General features: G+C 37.3%; 3 protein-coding genes, 1 non-coding gene and 1 pseudogene across 6 annotated transcripts; 1 reads left to right on the top strand and 4 right to left on the bottom strand.

The window, feature by feature from the left end:
• Positions 1-526: 526 nt before the first annotated feature.
• On the top strand, positions 527-1,401 carry DUT1 (DUTP-PYROPHOSPHATASE-LIKE 1). The gene is made up of 3 exons (XM_086252297.1): positions 527-741; positions 831-922; positions 1,008-1,401. Exons 1-3 carry the CDS (start codon positions 548-550, stop codon positions 1,250-1,252), a joined length of 531 nt encoding a protein of 176 aa, XP_086108423.1. The 5' UTR covers positions 527-547; the 3' UTR covers positions 1,253-1,401.
• A 264-nt stretch (positions 1,402-1,665) lies between these two features.
• On the bottom strand, positions 1,666-8,910 carry LOC147278245 (Sugar isomerase (SIS) family protein). Of its 2 annotated transcripts, none has more exons than XM_086251434.1 (24): positions 8,729-8,910; positions 7,877-7,976; positions 7,714-7,790; positions 7,474-7,555; positions 7,333-7,380; positions 6,766-6,921; positions 6,591-6,687; positions 6,413-6,455; positions 5,750-5,817; positions 5,562-5,646; positions 5,134-5,182; positions 4,952-5,024; positions 4,785-4,845; positions 4,480-4,546; positions 4,073-4,129; positions 3,933-3,986; positions 3,728-3,856; positions 3,455-3,518; positions 3,262-3,335; positions 2,875-2,928; positions 2,741-2,809; positions 2,513-2,602; positions 2,224-2,331; positions 1,666-1,973 (listed from the first exon to the last, which is right to left on the bottom strand). In XM_086251434.1, exons 2-24 carry the CDS (start codon positions 7,925-7,927, stop codon positions 1,923-1,925), a joined length of 1,707 nt encoding a protein of 568 aa, XP_086107560.1. In that variant the 5' UTR covers positions 7,928-7,976; positions 8,729-8,910; the 3' UTR covers positions 1,666-1,922. The 2 variants fall into 2 exon arrangements, with proteins under 2 accessions (XP_086107560.1, XP_086107559.1); XM_086251433.1 differs by having other exon boundaries at positions 7,877-7,964; positions 8,729-8,909.
• An 81-nt stretch (positions 8,911-8,991) lies between these two features.
• Positions 8,992-9,063, bottom strand: TRNAE-UUC (transfer RNA glutamic acid (anticodon UUC)). Its single transcript has one exon. It is a non-coding gene; the product is annotated as a tRNA-Glu (tRNA).
• Positions 9,064-9,372: 309 nt separating this feature from the next.
• On the bottom strand, positions 9,373-12,427 carry LOC147278243 (protein LIKE COV 3-like). 2 transcript variants are annotated; one of them, XM_086250579.1, is made up of 7 exons: positions 12,266-12,427; positions 11,951-12,003; positions 11,426-11,535; positions 10,473-10,640; positions 10,170-10,397; positions 9,849-9,977; positions 9,373-9,758 (listed from the first exon to the last, which is right to left on the bottom strand). In XM_086250579.1, exons 1-6 carry the CDS (start codon positions 12,410-12,412, stop codon positions 9,865-9,867), a joined length of 819 nt encoding a protein of 272 aa, XP_086106705.1. In that variant the 5' UTR covers positions 12,413-12,427; the 3' UTR covers positions 9,373-9,758; positions 9,849-9,864. The 2 variants fall into 2 exon arrangements, with proteins under 2 accessions (XP_086106705.1, XP_086106704.1); XM_086250578.1 differs by having other exon boundaries at positions 9,373-9,755.
• Positions 12,428-12,761: 334 nt separating this feature from the next.
• On the bottom strand, positions 12,762-13,481 carry LOC147278242 (SKP1-like protein 1 pseudogene; annotated as a pseudogene).
• Positions 13,482-14,116: the final 635 nt, after the last annotated feature.

The raw sequence follows: 14,116 nt of genomic DNA, 5'->3' as shown, positions 1-14,116 counted from the left end.
TTGTACATTACTACACCAACATTTGTATCATTCAAATTAAAATTGTAGTAATGTGTGAAAATTTTATGGGTAATCGAACAAATTAAAATACTAATATCAACATTGTCATGCATATAGTGTTACCATCATGGCCTTATGCAAAAACATAACCAATGTAGCTTGCATTTTAGAAGGCCTCCAAGTTCGGCTTTTGGTCCGACTCACGTTGGGCTGAAATTTCTCTACCATCGTGAAGATGGGTGGGCCTAAACAAGTCGCTCACGTACATGAGCCCAATCAAATCTCAGCCCAAGAGCTCCAAAGCTCAGAAGTGATGATGGTGCGCTGGAGGTGGAGGAGAAGGTGAATACCATTGATTACAAGGCTACTAGTAATGTACGACTACACCACAGCGCAAAATGGCGGGAAAATTTGGCGCCATGACGCGGGAAATGTCACTATTCGCTATTCGTTCTCTATTTAAACCAACCCCATCTTCCCATCTACCCCTGAAACCCCGTATTTGCAAATACCCATATCACTCTCGTCCTCTCGGTCAAGTTCTCAAATGGCCCAGCAAGACTCAGAGAAGGCAAGCCCCGAAGTTCAAGAACCAGCTCTTAAGATCCCCAAGCTTCACCAAAACGGTGCCGTACAACTCTCCGAAAATGCCACCTCTTTCTTCAGGGTGAAAAAGCTCTCTGAAAAAGCCGTTTTGCCCTCGAGGGGCTCCCATCTCTCTGCAGGTTACGACCTCTCAAGGTAAACCCAGAAGTCCCTTTTATCGCATAGTTGATTTTCAATGAAAAATGATTGTAATCTTACATGGGGGTTTATTTAATTTTGTGTAGCGCAACGGAGACAAAGGTACCAGCTAGAGGAAAAGCCTTGGTCCCAACCGATTTGAGCATTGCGGTCCCTGAAGGAACCTATGCACGAATTGGTAAATTCCATGTTCCCAATTTTTCTATTAAATTTGGGTGAGGACTTTTAATTTTTGGGTTTCTAACTTTGTATTGGGTTTGTAGCACCGCGATCAGGTTTGGCGTGGAAGCACTCGATCGATGTTGGAGCTGGAGTGATAGATGCAGATTACAGAGGTCCAGTTGGGGTTATATTGTTCAACCATTCTGAGCTTGATTTTGAAATCAAGGTGGGTGATAGGATTGCGCAGCTGATAATCGAGAAGATCATCACGCCGGATGTTATGGAGGTTGAGGATTTGGATTCCACCGCCAGAGGTGCCGGAGGGTTCGGATCTACCGGCGTCTAGACCTCCCTTTTATCTTCTAGCTTTAATTGTGTAATTTTGTTAGAAGCCCTACCGCTCTGGTCTGTTCATGTTATGCAAATATTGTTATGTTTGAGGACTAGTTATTGCAAATATTTTCAGTGGCAGATTAACTGGTTTTATTTTGTACATCCATGGCTTTTATCATTTGGGTCCAATTTTATCTAATGGGTGACCATTTTTAGTGACTGAGTAGTTCCATCATATGTTTATCCTCTTGTGTTTCTGAACTTGTCTACCATTTTGAATAAGCATCTAAGTGATTGAACAGCGGAAGCATCCCATCCCATCCCATCCCATCCCATCCCAGTTTTGAACTACCAGGAATTACGCGAGAATTTCATCAATCAATAAATGGACGCCGAGTTGTGAAACAAATTTCACAAGGACTAATCTGGTGCGTGAATCACACTTTTTGATGATAACATCAATTGATAAATATAGTTTGTATGCTCAATTGTTTGGGCAGCATTTCTTGCCCAGAAACAGTCTCAATGTCAACTACAATGTTGCTCTTATGCATAAGGTTTACATTAGAAGGTTGTCCGGCAAAACCAGTGCCAAATCATTTTCCGCAGTGTTCATCGTAGTTGATACATGAGGTTAAAATTATTCGTTTGACTTTGAAGTAGACGTTTCCTGAAGAAGGCAACTATATCCGTGGCAGAAGTGTGGGGAGCTCAGCAGGGATATCGGAACTTGCCTGCCAAGTAAGAAAGTAGTTTTAGTGTCAGGGTACATCTATGGAGTAATGGAAACCTATCTCAAACTGTGATACTATGGCTGATCCTTACAACCATGTCATTTAAGTGAGAAGTGGAGATCCTAGACAACAATGAGACCATCAAAAGCAAGGGCAAAAATGCCATTACCATTGTCATGTGCATTGTATATATTTATGTGTGTATATATGTGTACTTTCACTTTTCCAAATGAAAACATTATTTGCATACCTCCAGGTATTTTTTTAACACTGTTGTAGTACTGAAGTTAAAGCCCTCAATAGGTCGTCCTTTTGTACGAGATGCATTGAGTTGCTTTCTAACTTGAGTAGCCAACGACTGCATTCACAGACATGAAATGCATATGATAAAGAAAGTGAAGGGGGTCAAACAAATGAAGTAATCTTAAATTGGACAAGTGGACAGATGAAAGTCAATGCAATAAGAAACAGAATATATGTTCATCGTATGACAGCAGGTTGGTGTAGTAGGAGATCAACATGATAAGATTCCTTTATACCTTCCCCAATTCTACTCCCCACTGGTCAAAAGAATTGATGCCCCATAAGAAACCTTCCACTGCAATTCTGTGTTCATAGATGGCCAGCAACTGGATACAGACAAGAAGTCAGTATTAGAAAGTCACAAAGACCATCCAGCAAAAACCCAGACACTAAAATTGAAAATTCAAACGATTAGGAATGACGAAAGTGCATAACGAATGGTAGAAAATGGAGAAATCGCAAACCTGTCCAACATTGTAAGCATTCAGTGACGGAAGCAAAAGGCTCAGAGAAGGCCGATTTCCAGAGAAAGTCTGTGGAAGATGTCTCACAATTAGCACTAGTTGTAAGCCAATGACTGAAGCTGAAAGGAACTCACCTTATGAGGGATAAGATTCTGTGGAACATTCTCTTTTTGTAGCTGCTCCGTGGTCTACAAGAAACTGACTTTTGGTTACAAATCTGGATGGTAGACAGATGTCCCATAGTGTAGTTGCTCTCCTATTAGTGAAAGAAATTTGCCAATTGCTAATCTTGGTTTTAACTTTTTTTTTTTTTTTTCTAGAATAGTAGTGCAAACTCAATTTCCTCGGAAGCTATGAATCAAAAACAAGGTTTCCTTTTAGCAAATAAAGTTTTTAGACTACTGGGTGGTGTTTGGGTCAAATAAAAACTTAAGTCTTCCATTGTCCAGAATCCAGAGTACTTACTGTATGTAACAAAGGAATATCAAAAACATCCATGAGGGAATAAGCATATAACATACCTTCCCATATGCAAGGGCATCTGGCTGCGCAAAAAAGTTAGACATGAGCTCATCATGGTTACTCACCACTTCACCTGCACAAAACGCGTGTGAAATTACATACTGCATAACTCAAAAACCAAACATCAGAATACAAACTTTGAGCAAGCCTCTGAATGCTAAAATCTGTTTTGATGATTTTTGAACTAGGTACCTTTGAGGGAAACAGGTTGCTGACTCTTAACAACACCAATAAAATCACAAGGAATAACACGACCCTGAAAGTTTGTGAAGAAAAAAGTTAACATACAACAAAAATAAAAGTACAAAAATAATTTTCTGAAGCTCAGCAACGTGTTTAGTGCTCCTTCACATATGACCAGAAAACTGAGGATTTATTTTAAATTTTGAATTTAAAATCAGTTTTCATAAAAGAGATCACTGAAAATTTATTAGAATTAAGCATATAACAGAGCATTTAGATCACCTGGTGAATTAGTTGGTAAAAGCTGTGCTGACCATTTGTTCCGGGTTCACCAAAGTCAATTTCGCCAGTCTCAAAGGGAAGTTGTACACCATTAATTGATACACCCTTGCCATTACTTTCCATACTAACCTAAATTGAAGTAAAAATTGGAAGGCATAAGAGCCAGTTAATATAAAATGCAGGCAGAGTGGTAGCGTAAACTTGCCTGTTGAATGTGTGGCGCAAGCTTCTCCAGTGCTTGAGAGTAAGGTAAGATAGCCTAAGGCATAAACAGCAACAAGTATAAATACATGCTTCATTGATTCTTACTAAAATGAAGTCTTGAAATGATAAAATAATACTCACTCTTGCAGGGTATCCAAGAAATGAAACATTCAATACACTCAACAGGCCTAAAAGAACCTGAAGCAGATATGAAATGTTATCAACAGTTATCTCATAAAGCTTTACTACTAATGCATCTAAAAGGCCACCATGGCAATCTACCCCAAACTTGAATAATAAAGGTGGCCAAGGACCAAGGTGTCACTCGCCTAGAGAAGAATCACACTAAAAGGAGAGAAAAAAAAAGATTTTCCGGAAAGTGAAACACTGATGAGATTCATTGTGCATACAGATATTTCTTGTAACCTACCAGTACTACAGGTACTTGTGCCATTACTCTATTATCCTTTCCAATTCCAGTAGGAAATGCAAGATAACTACTCTAATAATAATGATGATGGCAACAATACGGGAATATGGGCACTTACAGGAATATTTTTCTCAAATGGGGATGAGTAGAAGTGTTGATCAATACTTGAAGCTCCCTTTAAGAACCTTTAAGTAGAAAATATAGCATCCTAGTTAATATAAACAAAGATCATCTCCCCAACTATTAAAACTGGCACTCTTTTTTTTTCAAAAAAGAAAAAGGCATAGATAGAAAACTGTAACTATGCCTTTTGGGAATCAGAACAACCAGTTGATCAGTACATAGAATTAAAAAAGAAAAAAAAATCACTGCATTGACACATTTCAGGAGTGACTCAAATATAAACAACCATGAGTGACGTACTTCTCGACAACTGAGAACCCATATTGAAGTGATAAAGGCAACACTCCAACAGCACTGCAAACTGCAACCAACAATTAAAATATTTGAATGTTTTTGTTTGGTCCAAAAATTTTGAATTAGACATCAAGTCAGCTACAAATATCTGCACGAGAACGTAAAAAACTTACCACTATACCGGCCACCAACCCAATCCCAAAATGCAAAAGCATTATTAGGGTCAATCCCAAACTTCTCTACAAGCTGAAACAGAAACATAGAAAGATAATACAGGAGGATAGTTAGACCTGGCAAAGGTCATTGACAGATGCTTAATCAACTAAATGCAACAGAAGAAAGAAAATAGCCATACCGCAAGATTAGTGCTGACTGCTACCATATGTTTTGCAACTGCAGCAGGCCTAAAAATATTACATCCAATAATGAGAGAGAAAGAGAGGCACGCAGATTTTTACAATTCACATTTAATTGACAACCAATGATTAACTACTAACAACATAACAAACGTTCATTCAATCATTACCATCTTGAATACTGCAAGTGAAACCAATATTATGGAAAATTGCATGTTAAGTTGTAAATCATTCAAAGAATGACAACACTATGTTATTTGAAATATGAATTATCCTACCCACTCCCAAGCTCGTTCAAGTTGTATTTAAATTAACCCAAAGACTATTGATGAAGTCCAAATTTAATCATAAAAAATTAAACAAATCCTGAATCTGAAACAACTGTTAGGCCATAGACTTGAAGAAGATGTGTTAGTAACGCACTAACCCGAGAGAAGATGAAATCCACTCCCTAAGGGTCCGAGCATTCAACATGGTTTCAGCTGTTGTAAAAGTCTTAGAAACTACCACAACTGCAAATATCAAAAGAAATATGAACAATAAGAAACCCCACATAGAGCTTAGATCACCACTTCAAAGTCAATACTTAGTGATATAAAAGAACTTAATGTTTACCAAGGGTAGTTTCTGGATTTAACCCAGCAATATTTCTAGCAACATCAATAGGATCAACATTTGCAAGACTGCAGCCAGAAGAAAAGAAATGGTTAGATTGACTTCAAAAAGTGAGTCAAACACATTGGAATATCCTTAGACCAGAATCATAGATCTTCTGATACAATATGTATGTATGCTACAAATTTTCTGATTGAATCCATGAAATGGAATCCTACCCCTCCTTATGGGCAATGTTCAGAAGCTTTTGCAGAATGCATCTGCTACAAATTTTCTGATTGGAATCCATGAAATGGAATCCTACCCCTCCTTATGAGCAATGTTCAGAAGCTTTTGCAGAATGCATCTAACTCCTTTTTCCCAACCACCACAACTACAACCAAATATTTACGCACAGAATGCATCTAGCATTGCCCCTGAATGGGTGGGCTATGTTCAATATCTTTTGCAGAATGCATCTGACTACTTCCCTAACCACCACAACCAAATATTTACACACAGAATACAGATTACTTTCCAAAAAGGGAAAGGACAAAAATAGCATATCTTACTTTAAAAGCCTCAAGAAATAGATTCTTACTATTAGCATCTTACCCTTTTTTTAATTCATTGATATAGAGAACCGGAAATTATTATATTGAAAAGCGATACATAAATACTTACAAATGCAGCTGCCGTCCCCTTGCTGCTTCAATAGCTTCAGCATCTGTAAGATATCATCAGTAAACCAATGAACAATGGCTAAATTTTGTTCCAAAGCAAGCTTAATCATTTTCAGAGAAAAACCAACGCAACAAAATAATAGAGCTGCAGATCAATATATGGTATGCATCATCTGAACCTGTTTGAAGAGCTGTGTGCACAAATAGAGGACCTAAGAAGCTGCCACCAATACCAACAGCAATAACATCCTTCAGTGCTTTTCCTGTGGCTCCAACCTACCAGAATTGTCACTTACTTCAGAATTCAAGCAATATATGCCCAAAATGGAAAAGAAAAAGATTCTGGTAGATTACCCAAGATCCACCACGAACTGTCTCAGAGAACTTTTGGATCTTGTCCAGAACAACCCAAACATCCGGGACCACATTTTTCCCATCACTCTGTATAACTGCATCCCTTGGAGCACGAAGAGCTACATGAAGCACTGACCTATTTTCTGTGCTGTTTATCTGAAGGCATCACCCACCAAAAAAAAAAAAAAAGCAAAAAAAGGCGAAAGAATCATATGATAATGGTTTCAGCAATAAGCAGGTCTCATCTCTACCATAAATCCTATAAAGCTATCCTTTTTATTTTCTTTTTTTTTAGAAAGAAATAAATCCTATAAAGTTATCAAAATGTAAGTTCTTGTGATTTTAGATAGATTAAAAGGTCAGAAAATTTGGGCACCCCAATTTTATATAGGAGACACTTGTCAACTTGACATTTTAGTGCAGAAAAACTTGAAGCAAAAATTCAATGGGTATTGTTGACTTCACAAAGAGATTTTTCACTAATTGCAATCCAAATTAGTTAACACCAATATTTAGCTCTACAATTATTCATAAAATACTTGACTAAGGAAGATAAACTGAACTTACATGCTCTCCACCAAACATTCGGTTAATCTTTTCTTTGAGGTGTGCAGCCTGCATTGTGGCACAGACAACATTAATTAGGAAACAATATATTCAACCAACCCCTACCCCCAAGAAGGAAAGTTACGAATGGACCAGCCCCACCTCCGCCAATTTGAAGAGCTTCTCCATGGTTTCAGGTGTGGCACGTTGCCGTGAGTAGTCCAACAGCATCCCATCGAACTCACTATTAAAATAGACGCACATTATCAAATTAGTTGTGGCTTTATATATATTATTTTATATGTAGCGCAATATTCATGTCATATACTTCATGTTTCACATATAAAAAGGAGGACATGAAATAAGATTAAAGCTTCAAAAAGTTCCAACAGACGACCATACACCATCATTGACTGGCACCGCTTAACATCATTCATCAAATCCCGCAAATGGGTCTTTTTTATGTCCTCAACATGAGCCTGCACAATGAAAGTTATCTGACATTTAATACGGATTTTATAATACTTTCATACTACACTTTGCAAAGAGGTACCGTCTCAATTACCTTCAAGCCCTTCCAAGGCTCAGTATCACAGATCAGAGCAGATGAAGCCATTTGAGATTTTTCCAAAAACAGTTTACAACCAAATTCCCTGCATTAAAATCTGTCATTAGTCATTACTCATTATCCATTGTGCCATTTTCATAAGTATTAGAATAACCATTTTTTAAGAAAATTAGAAGTCTTAGCAATTATTCTCAATCACTGTTTAGAGCAGAGAAAACTTCATGCAAATTATTTGAACTAGCAAATCCTTGACTATGAGCAATTAGAAAATTTAATTTTTTAACGACTCTCTCTATCTCTCTTCTCTAACAAGCACGAAGTGACAAAGTGAAAGGGTACAGCAACACTGATTCCCTGAATCAATTTATTGATGTCCAATCTAGTAAACTCAAAGAAGGAAACATCAGAGCCAGAGCGAGCAGCGGAGAGCTCCATTGACTTCTTTTTGCTTGAGAAAGAGATTGATAATTTGCAAAAAGCGATCAACTTGTATTTAAATGTCCTGGTTTCCACGGAAAAACTCAGAACATTTAGTATAATAGAATGATATTTCTACCTTTTCCTAGTGTTTCTCAGGAACCAAACAGAGGATATAATCAAATGGACATTTTTTTCCTTTTTTGGCTAACAACAGACAAAATCAATAATATATTTTTGCTCATTTCGTATCATCGAAGATGGTAACAGCACGTCGTACTCAATATTTGACCAAAATCTGGATAAATAAGCTTGCGTGAAACAAACGAAACCAAACAAGAAAGAGAAGGAAAATCAATCCGAGTGAAAAAAAAAAAAAAAAAAAAAGAATTGATAGAGCCCAATAAAAATGATCTACAAGATGGTGAATACCTGAGATTTGAGAGTGTGAAATTTCTTGGCGACAGAAAGAAGATAGATTTGTAGATGGGAGACGCCTGGGAAGCACACTATGGAAAGAGAGAAGCTTCGAGTTCCATTTGTCACTTAGCCTACTCAGTTACTCGGTGACTCGGTGGCTCAGTGGCGTGTCTGTCCTCACGTGAAAAGGGTTTGCTTTCAGATGGTATCTTCGGACACTTGGCAAAGCCCGATTGTTTTAGAAAAAGAAAGAAAAAGTGTGATTATGAAAAGGGTTCCGTTGCCGGGAATCGAACCCGGGTCTCCTGGGTGAAAGCCAGATATCCTAACCGCTGGACGACAACGGAGTTTTTGAAAACCAAGCTGCACAAAATAATTTTATACTTATTATTTTCGGGGTGTGGCAAACAAGACTGCATGGGCATAACCTTGCCATAATGCCTTCCTATATGAAACGAAAAATTATCAATTACTGTGATGCCAACATTTCATTTGTATTCCACTCAGAAACAAATCATTTTATCACTTTCATAGTTTATGAAATCAAATCAGTTCAATCTTGATTTCCCCTGTTGAACAATTTGGTCGTACTGAAATTGTGATTAGAGTTAGTGACAGATCTAGCATCTTACATTTGAAGAATTGGAGGGACAAATTAATATAGTTTTTCAATATGTGGGAGAATTAACATAGTACATTGACCCTAATACACATGAGTTGTATGAGGTTTTGAGAAATCACGACCACTTTAGGCCTATATGTATATGTGGCTAAAAGGAAACATTTTCAAAGGATGAAAAGGACAAGCTAAAAGGAAACATTTACAATTCAGAATTAATAATATGGAAATTAAGAGGTATATCCCTTGTAAACATATATAGCATCATGTAAGGTACACCAGCAGTTGTAGGTGTATATAGTTGGTTAAGGGGCTTCACTTCCTTTTAGGATTCTGCTCTGGTTTCTTCAGTTCATTGCAGTTTCTAGCTGCTTTCAAGCCTCTGAACTTCCTCTGCAAAACTTTGTTTGAGTTTGACAACTGCTGTTGCAACATGAAACATTAGTTAAGCATCATTACATCAACCTCAAAGACAATCATCAATGGAAAAAAAGAAATGAAATACATTCTCACCATTGTAGAAATCTCATCATACTTTTGACTCTTCAAAGTGGCCAACTCTTACTGGTGGAATAACCTGTGATGGTGATTCCACTGTGGTTAAAATTTGGGGTATTGACAGACCTCCTGAGATGACAATTTCTGCACCACATGAAAACCCAATTAGCCAAACTACTTTTTGAAAGGAATCGAAGTATTAGACCTATCCAATTTCTAACCGATTTTCCCACCCTTCATGACCACTTGGGCTTAAATTAGCCAAACTACTTTTAGAAGTCAATATTCATAATCAAATAGAACATCTGCAAATATGTTCTGTACAAAAATTCATACCAATCCCCTCTCGGACAGACAGATTGGGCTTCAGAATATCCTTGGCACTGACCAGATAAATGTCACCAAGATAAAGGTGGTTTGTAGGCACATAAACGCAGCAGAGTTCTTCTCCTCCTACACTCCTTCGATCAAGAACAACTGTTGAAGTGATAAATCCTAATGCATACTCCCCAATTCTTGGATGCCTTATGATAGCCACTTCCTTGAAGGCTTTAGAGTTCTGATCTGTAGAGTAATGTCAAATGGCTCTGAGTTTCAGAATCTGGAAGCTCAGACTACAGTACATAGTTACATATATACCTGGTGATATTGCCATACTAATTTGCTTCGAGGCAGCATAGATATAGCTTACAAGTGGCATTTTCTTAATAAACCACTCTCCGAGAGTAAGAACGGAAGCTCCCAACCACGACGACATGAAGACACCAACTAAGAAGATGAAGGTGATGGAGGTGGCAAATCCAAGACCTGCAGATTCAAACAAGTCACATGGAAAAGTAATAAGATGGTCATGATTTTCAGACAAGAAGAGACTTTACTAAATTGCATCTTGCTGGTTGAGTAACTCAGCCATTAGCATGCAACAATAATCTAATCCATCCCATACTGAAAAGGTCCTGGCAAGTGGCAACAGCATCAACATACATGTTTTGTTTCCTAAGGTACGAAAACTATCATATCCTGACAACAAAGAAGTCATGACCCTGATAATAAGTCTATGCTATATCAGATTTGATCTTGTACACTGGACAAGATGAGAATCAATATCATATGGCTTTGAGGAATATCAAGTTAAATTTTGGTTTTAAGATTCAAATGCAATATCTATACAAAGGTATACAAAAAGTTATTAGAAACAAAAGTTCCACAAGCTTTAAGTGAAGTGGTCTTATCAAGAGAAGGCACCATTACAAATTACATTGATTCCTACTGCTGAATAGAATTCACCTTCCAAATACCCACACACACATACACACACAAAAGGAAGGAAAAAGGCTTCTAATCAACATATTGCAGAACCTTACACTTGGCTTGGACCTGAAGTTGATTAGCTTAGGCCATGGGAGACAAAATGTAGAATTCAGTTGATTAACTGAGTTAAAAATTGATTACATTCTCAAAGTCTTATCCATGCTGTTCCATGTCTAACTAACCCAAACAAATGAAATAAAAATGATGAGTTGGTAGCAGTATAAACTAAAATACTTTGACTCTTTGGAGATATCTATAAGAAAAAAAGAAAGTCTACTTACCAAAGATATTGATACCTAGATGATCATAAATGGGGGAGAAGAAACCATCCACAAATTTAATGAAAATCCAAGTGATGTAGAATGTAATGGCTATCGGAAGAAGAATCACGCTGCAAAAGAAAAGAAAAAAAACATGAAACATATCTGGAAAAAATCTCTGTTTTGACTGTATTCATTGTGCATGTCAACAGAATGTAATGGTAAATATGAACCAGATAGCTTTCAATAATAAACTTTAGTACTATACTACTTAACTAAGCATTCATGGAATCGTTTTCCCCCCTAAAGGATTCATTTTACATAACATGTGTGAATCAGTTCAATGCCAGCTTTCAATGAATGGCAACCTCACCTTTAATTGGGCTTAAGACACTATAAACATGGCACATTAGGGGGTTAATGCCACAGAAATTTTGGCACAATTTATTCACACTTTAGATCACAACGCGTGTAAATTAATGCCACAAAGGTAAGGAACCAACTAAACATTGTTGAGTAAGAAAATTATAAGAGATGAGAAGTTACCATCCTGTCATAAACTTCTTGGAAGCCCAGCTCCGAATGACTTTTAAAAATGCCTACACAACAAGTAAGCATGAAAGAATTCATGTAATGTAATTTTCCCAAGAAAAGTGTGATCTAATACATAACCTAAAATTGCAGGCTATTTATATATAACTCTTGTTCATATAGGCTAAGGCTAAGATGGATCAGTCATAACATAATCAACAAAAAATCTCTATACACATAATATAAATTCATGCAATATTCTTCATATTAATGATCATATTCATTTCCATGAAATTAAGGAAGAGATTAAGAAAGGTAATTAGAGGGAACCTCGCGACCAGCAGCATGATGGGATATGGTAGGAGCAGGTGGAGAGTTTGATGGGGAGGAGGATTTGGAACCTCCATTTTCGGATATCCCAGCAACTGGGATGAGCAGCTCTAGATCCCTATCCCTCTCTCTCTCTCGGGTCGTCATTGTCTTTCTTTCTTTCTTTCTTTCTTTCTTTCTCTTCTTGCTTTTGGGTTAGAGTTCTCAGGAATACTCGGACCACTTTTAACTGAAGATCAAATTTAACCAATCAACAGCCTCTCTAACATCTCCTTATTTATTTATTTATTTTGTTGAGCCTTATTTATTCGTTCTCAGTAATAACCACATTAATACGGTTGGTTAGTCCAAGTGATGAGAGTGGATGGAGTGAATCGAGTGATAGTTTGAATTAAAACATGTATAAAATTCGATTTCTTCTCATAAGCGAAAAATCTAATAATATTCGAACCATATCAAATTACCACCAATGTACCAAAAAAAAAGAAGAGAAAACTAATAAAATTCGAATCATATTAAATCACCAAAGGTGGTTTGTATTTTGTAGATATCTTTGGTAAAATTAAAGCAATCACATAACAAAAAACCAACAGGTTCAATTAGGAGAAGAAAAACATCAACTATTCTCCAAAATTATAATGAAAATTCCTATTCCTAATATTTAACGAAAACATTGTTAAGAAAGGCCAGTGGTTCACTCAAATGCCCATGCGTTCTCTTCACGAACCTCCGCTTCTTCCTCAGGAGTGAAGTCATTCTTGATGTTGAAATGCTTCCGAATCTGTTGAGTAGTCTTTCCGCTGATCATGTCGGCCACAGTTTGGCAGGTCAAGTCCAGAAGGTTCTTAATGTCCAAATAATTTGCAGCCGTGATGAGCTCGAAGAGTTCGCTCTGGTCGACCTTCACGAACTCAGCGTCCCACTTCTTGAGAGACTCGGACTCCTCGCTCACCGCCGCCTCAACGTGCTTCTTGCAGTACTCGATGACCATGGCTAGGATACTACTGGTCACGTTCGGCAAAGGTATCGTATTGTTGGCGCAATCGTCCTCCACCATGTGCTTTATGGTCTGCGATTCCATAAGCACCGCCTCTTCCACCTCGAACATCTCTCCGTCCGAGCTCTCAAGGGTTATCATCTTCTTCTCAGACAACATCGTAACTTCGGCTTTCAAAGATTGGGAATTTGGAGGATTTGGTTTTGGGTTTCCTTTTTTTTTTTTGAGAGACTGTAGTCTGTGAGAGAGTTGTGTTCAAAGCTTTGAGAATTGGGGATATTTATAGGAGTGAAAGTAACACTACCCTTAAATCCTTAATTACCTTCTCCTTGTAGGAAAAGGAAAAGTTGTAATATTTTTTTTGGTTTCCTTTTAGGAATTTGGAAAGTGTACATGGTAATTGCGCGCTAAGAAAAATACACAACAATTTATTGGGGCATAAATTTTGCTCTGGATAACAAGCCACCACGGTTTCTTTGTTTACCAACCATGCCCATTAAACCCTGCAGCTCTCTCATATATACATATAATCATCATTTACGTGAAGGGGATGGTTTCGAACTTAAGCTACATATATAAATAGGTCTAATTTCTTCACAAACTACACAAAACACTCCGGTGACGGTCTCCGTAGAATAATTAACCAATTTTAATTTTACGTATACATAAAGGAGTAAGAATACTGAAATTTATGAATTAGCACCATGCATGCCACCTTTAATTACTTGTTAATTCTAGTGACGTATATTTATTTTTACATAACATTTTATTAAAGAACCTCAAAATGATTGATTAAAAATAGTAAGAATATTGAATTGACGCAGTGGTCTGGTGCCTGGTGGGTAGGGATTGCC

The sequence above is a fragment of the Dryas octopetala genome, chromosome 7 (genome assembly GCF_963921425.1).
Source record: "Dryas octopetala chromosome 7, drDryOcto1.1, whole genome shotgun sequence".
Classification (NCBI taxonomy): Eukaryota; Viridiplantae; Streptophyta; class Magnoliopsida; order Rosales; family Rosaceae; genus Dryas; species Dryas octopetala.
This window is presented reverse-complemented; position numbering and strand designations above follow the sequence as displayed.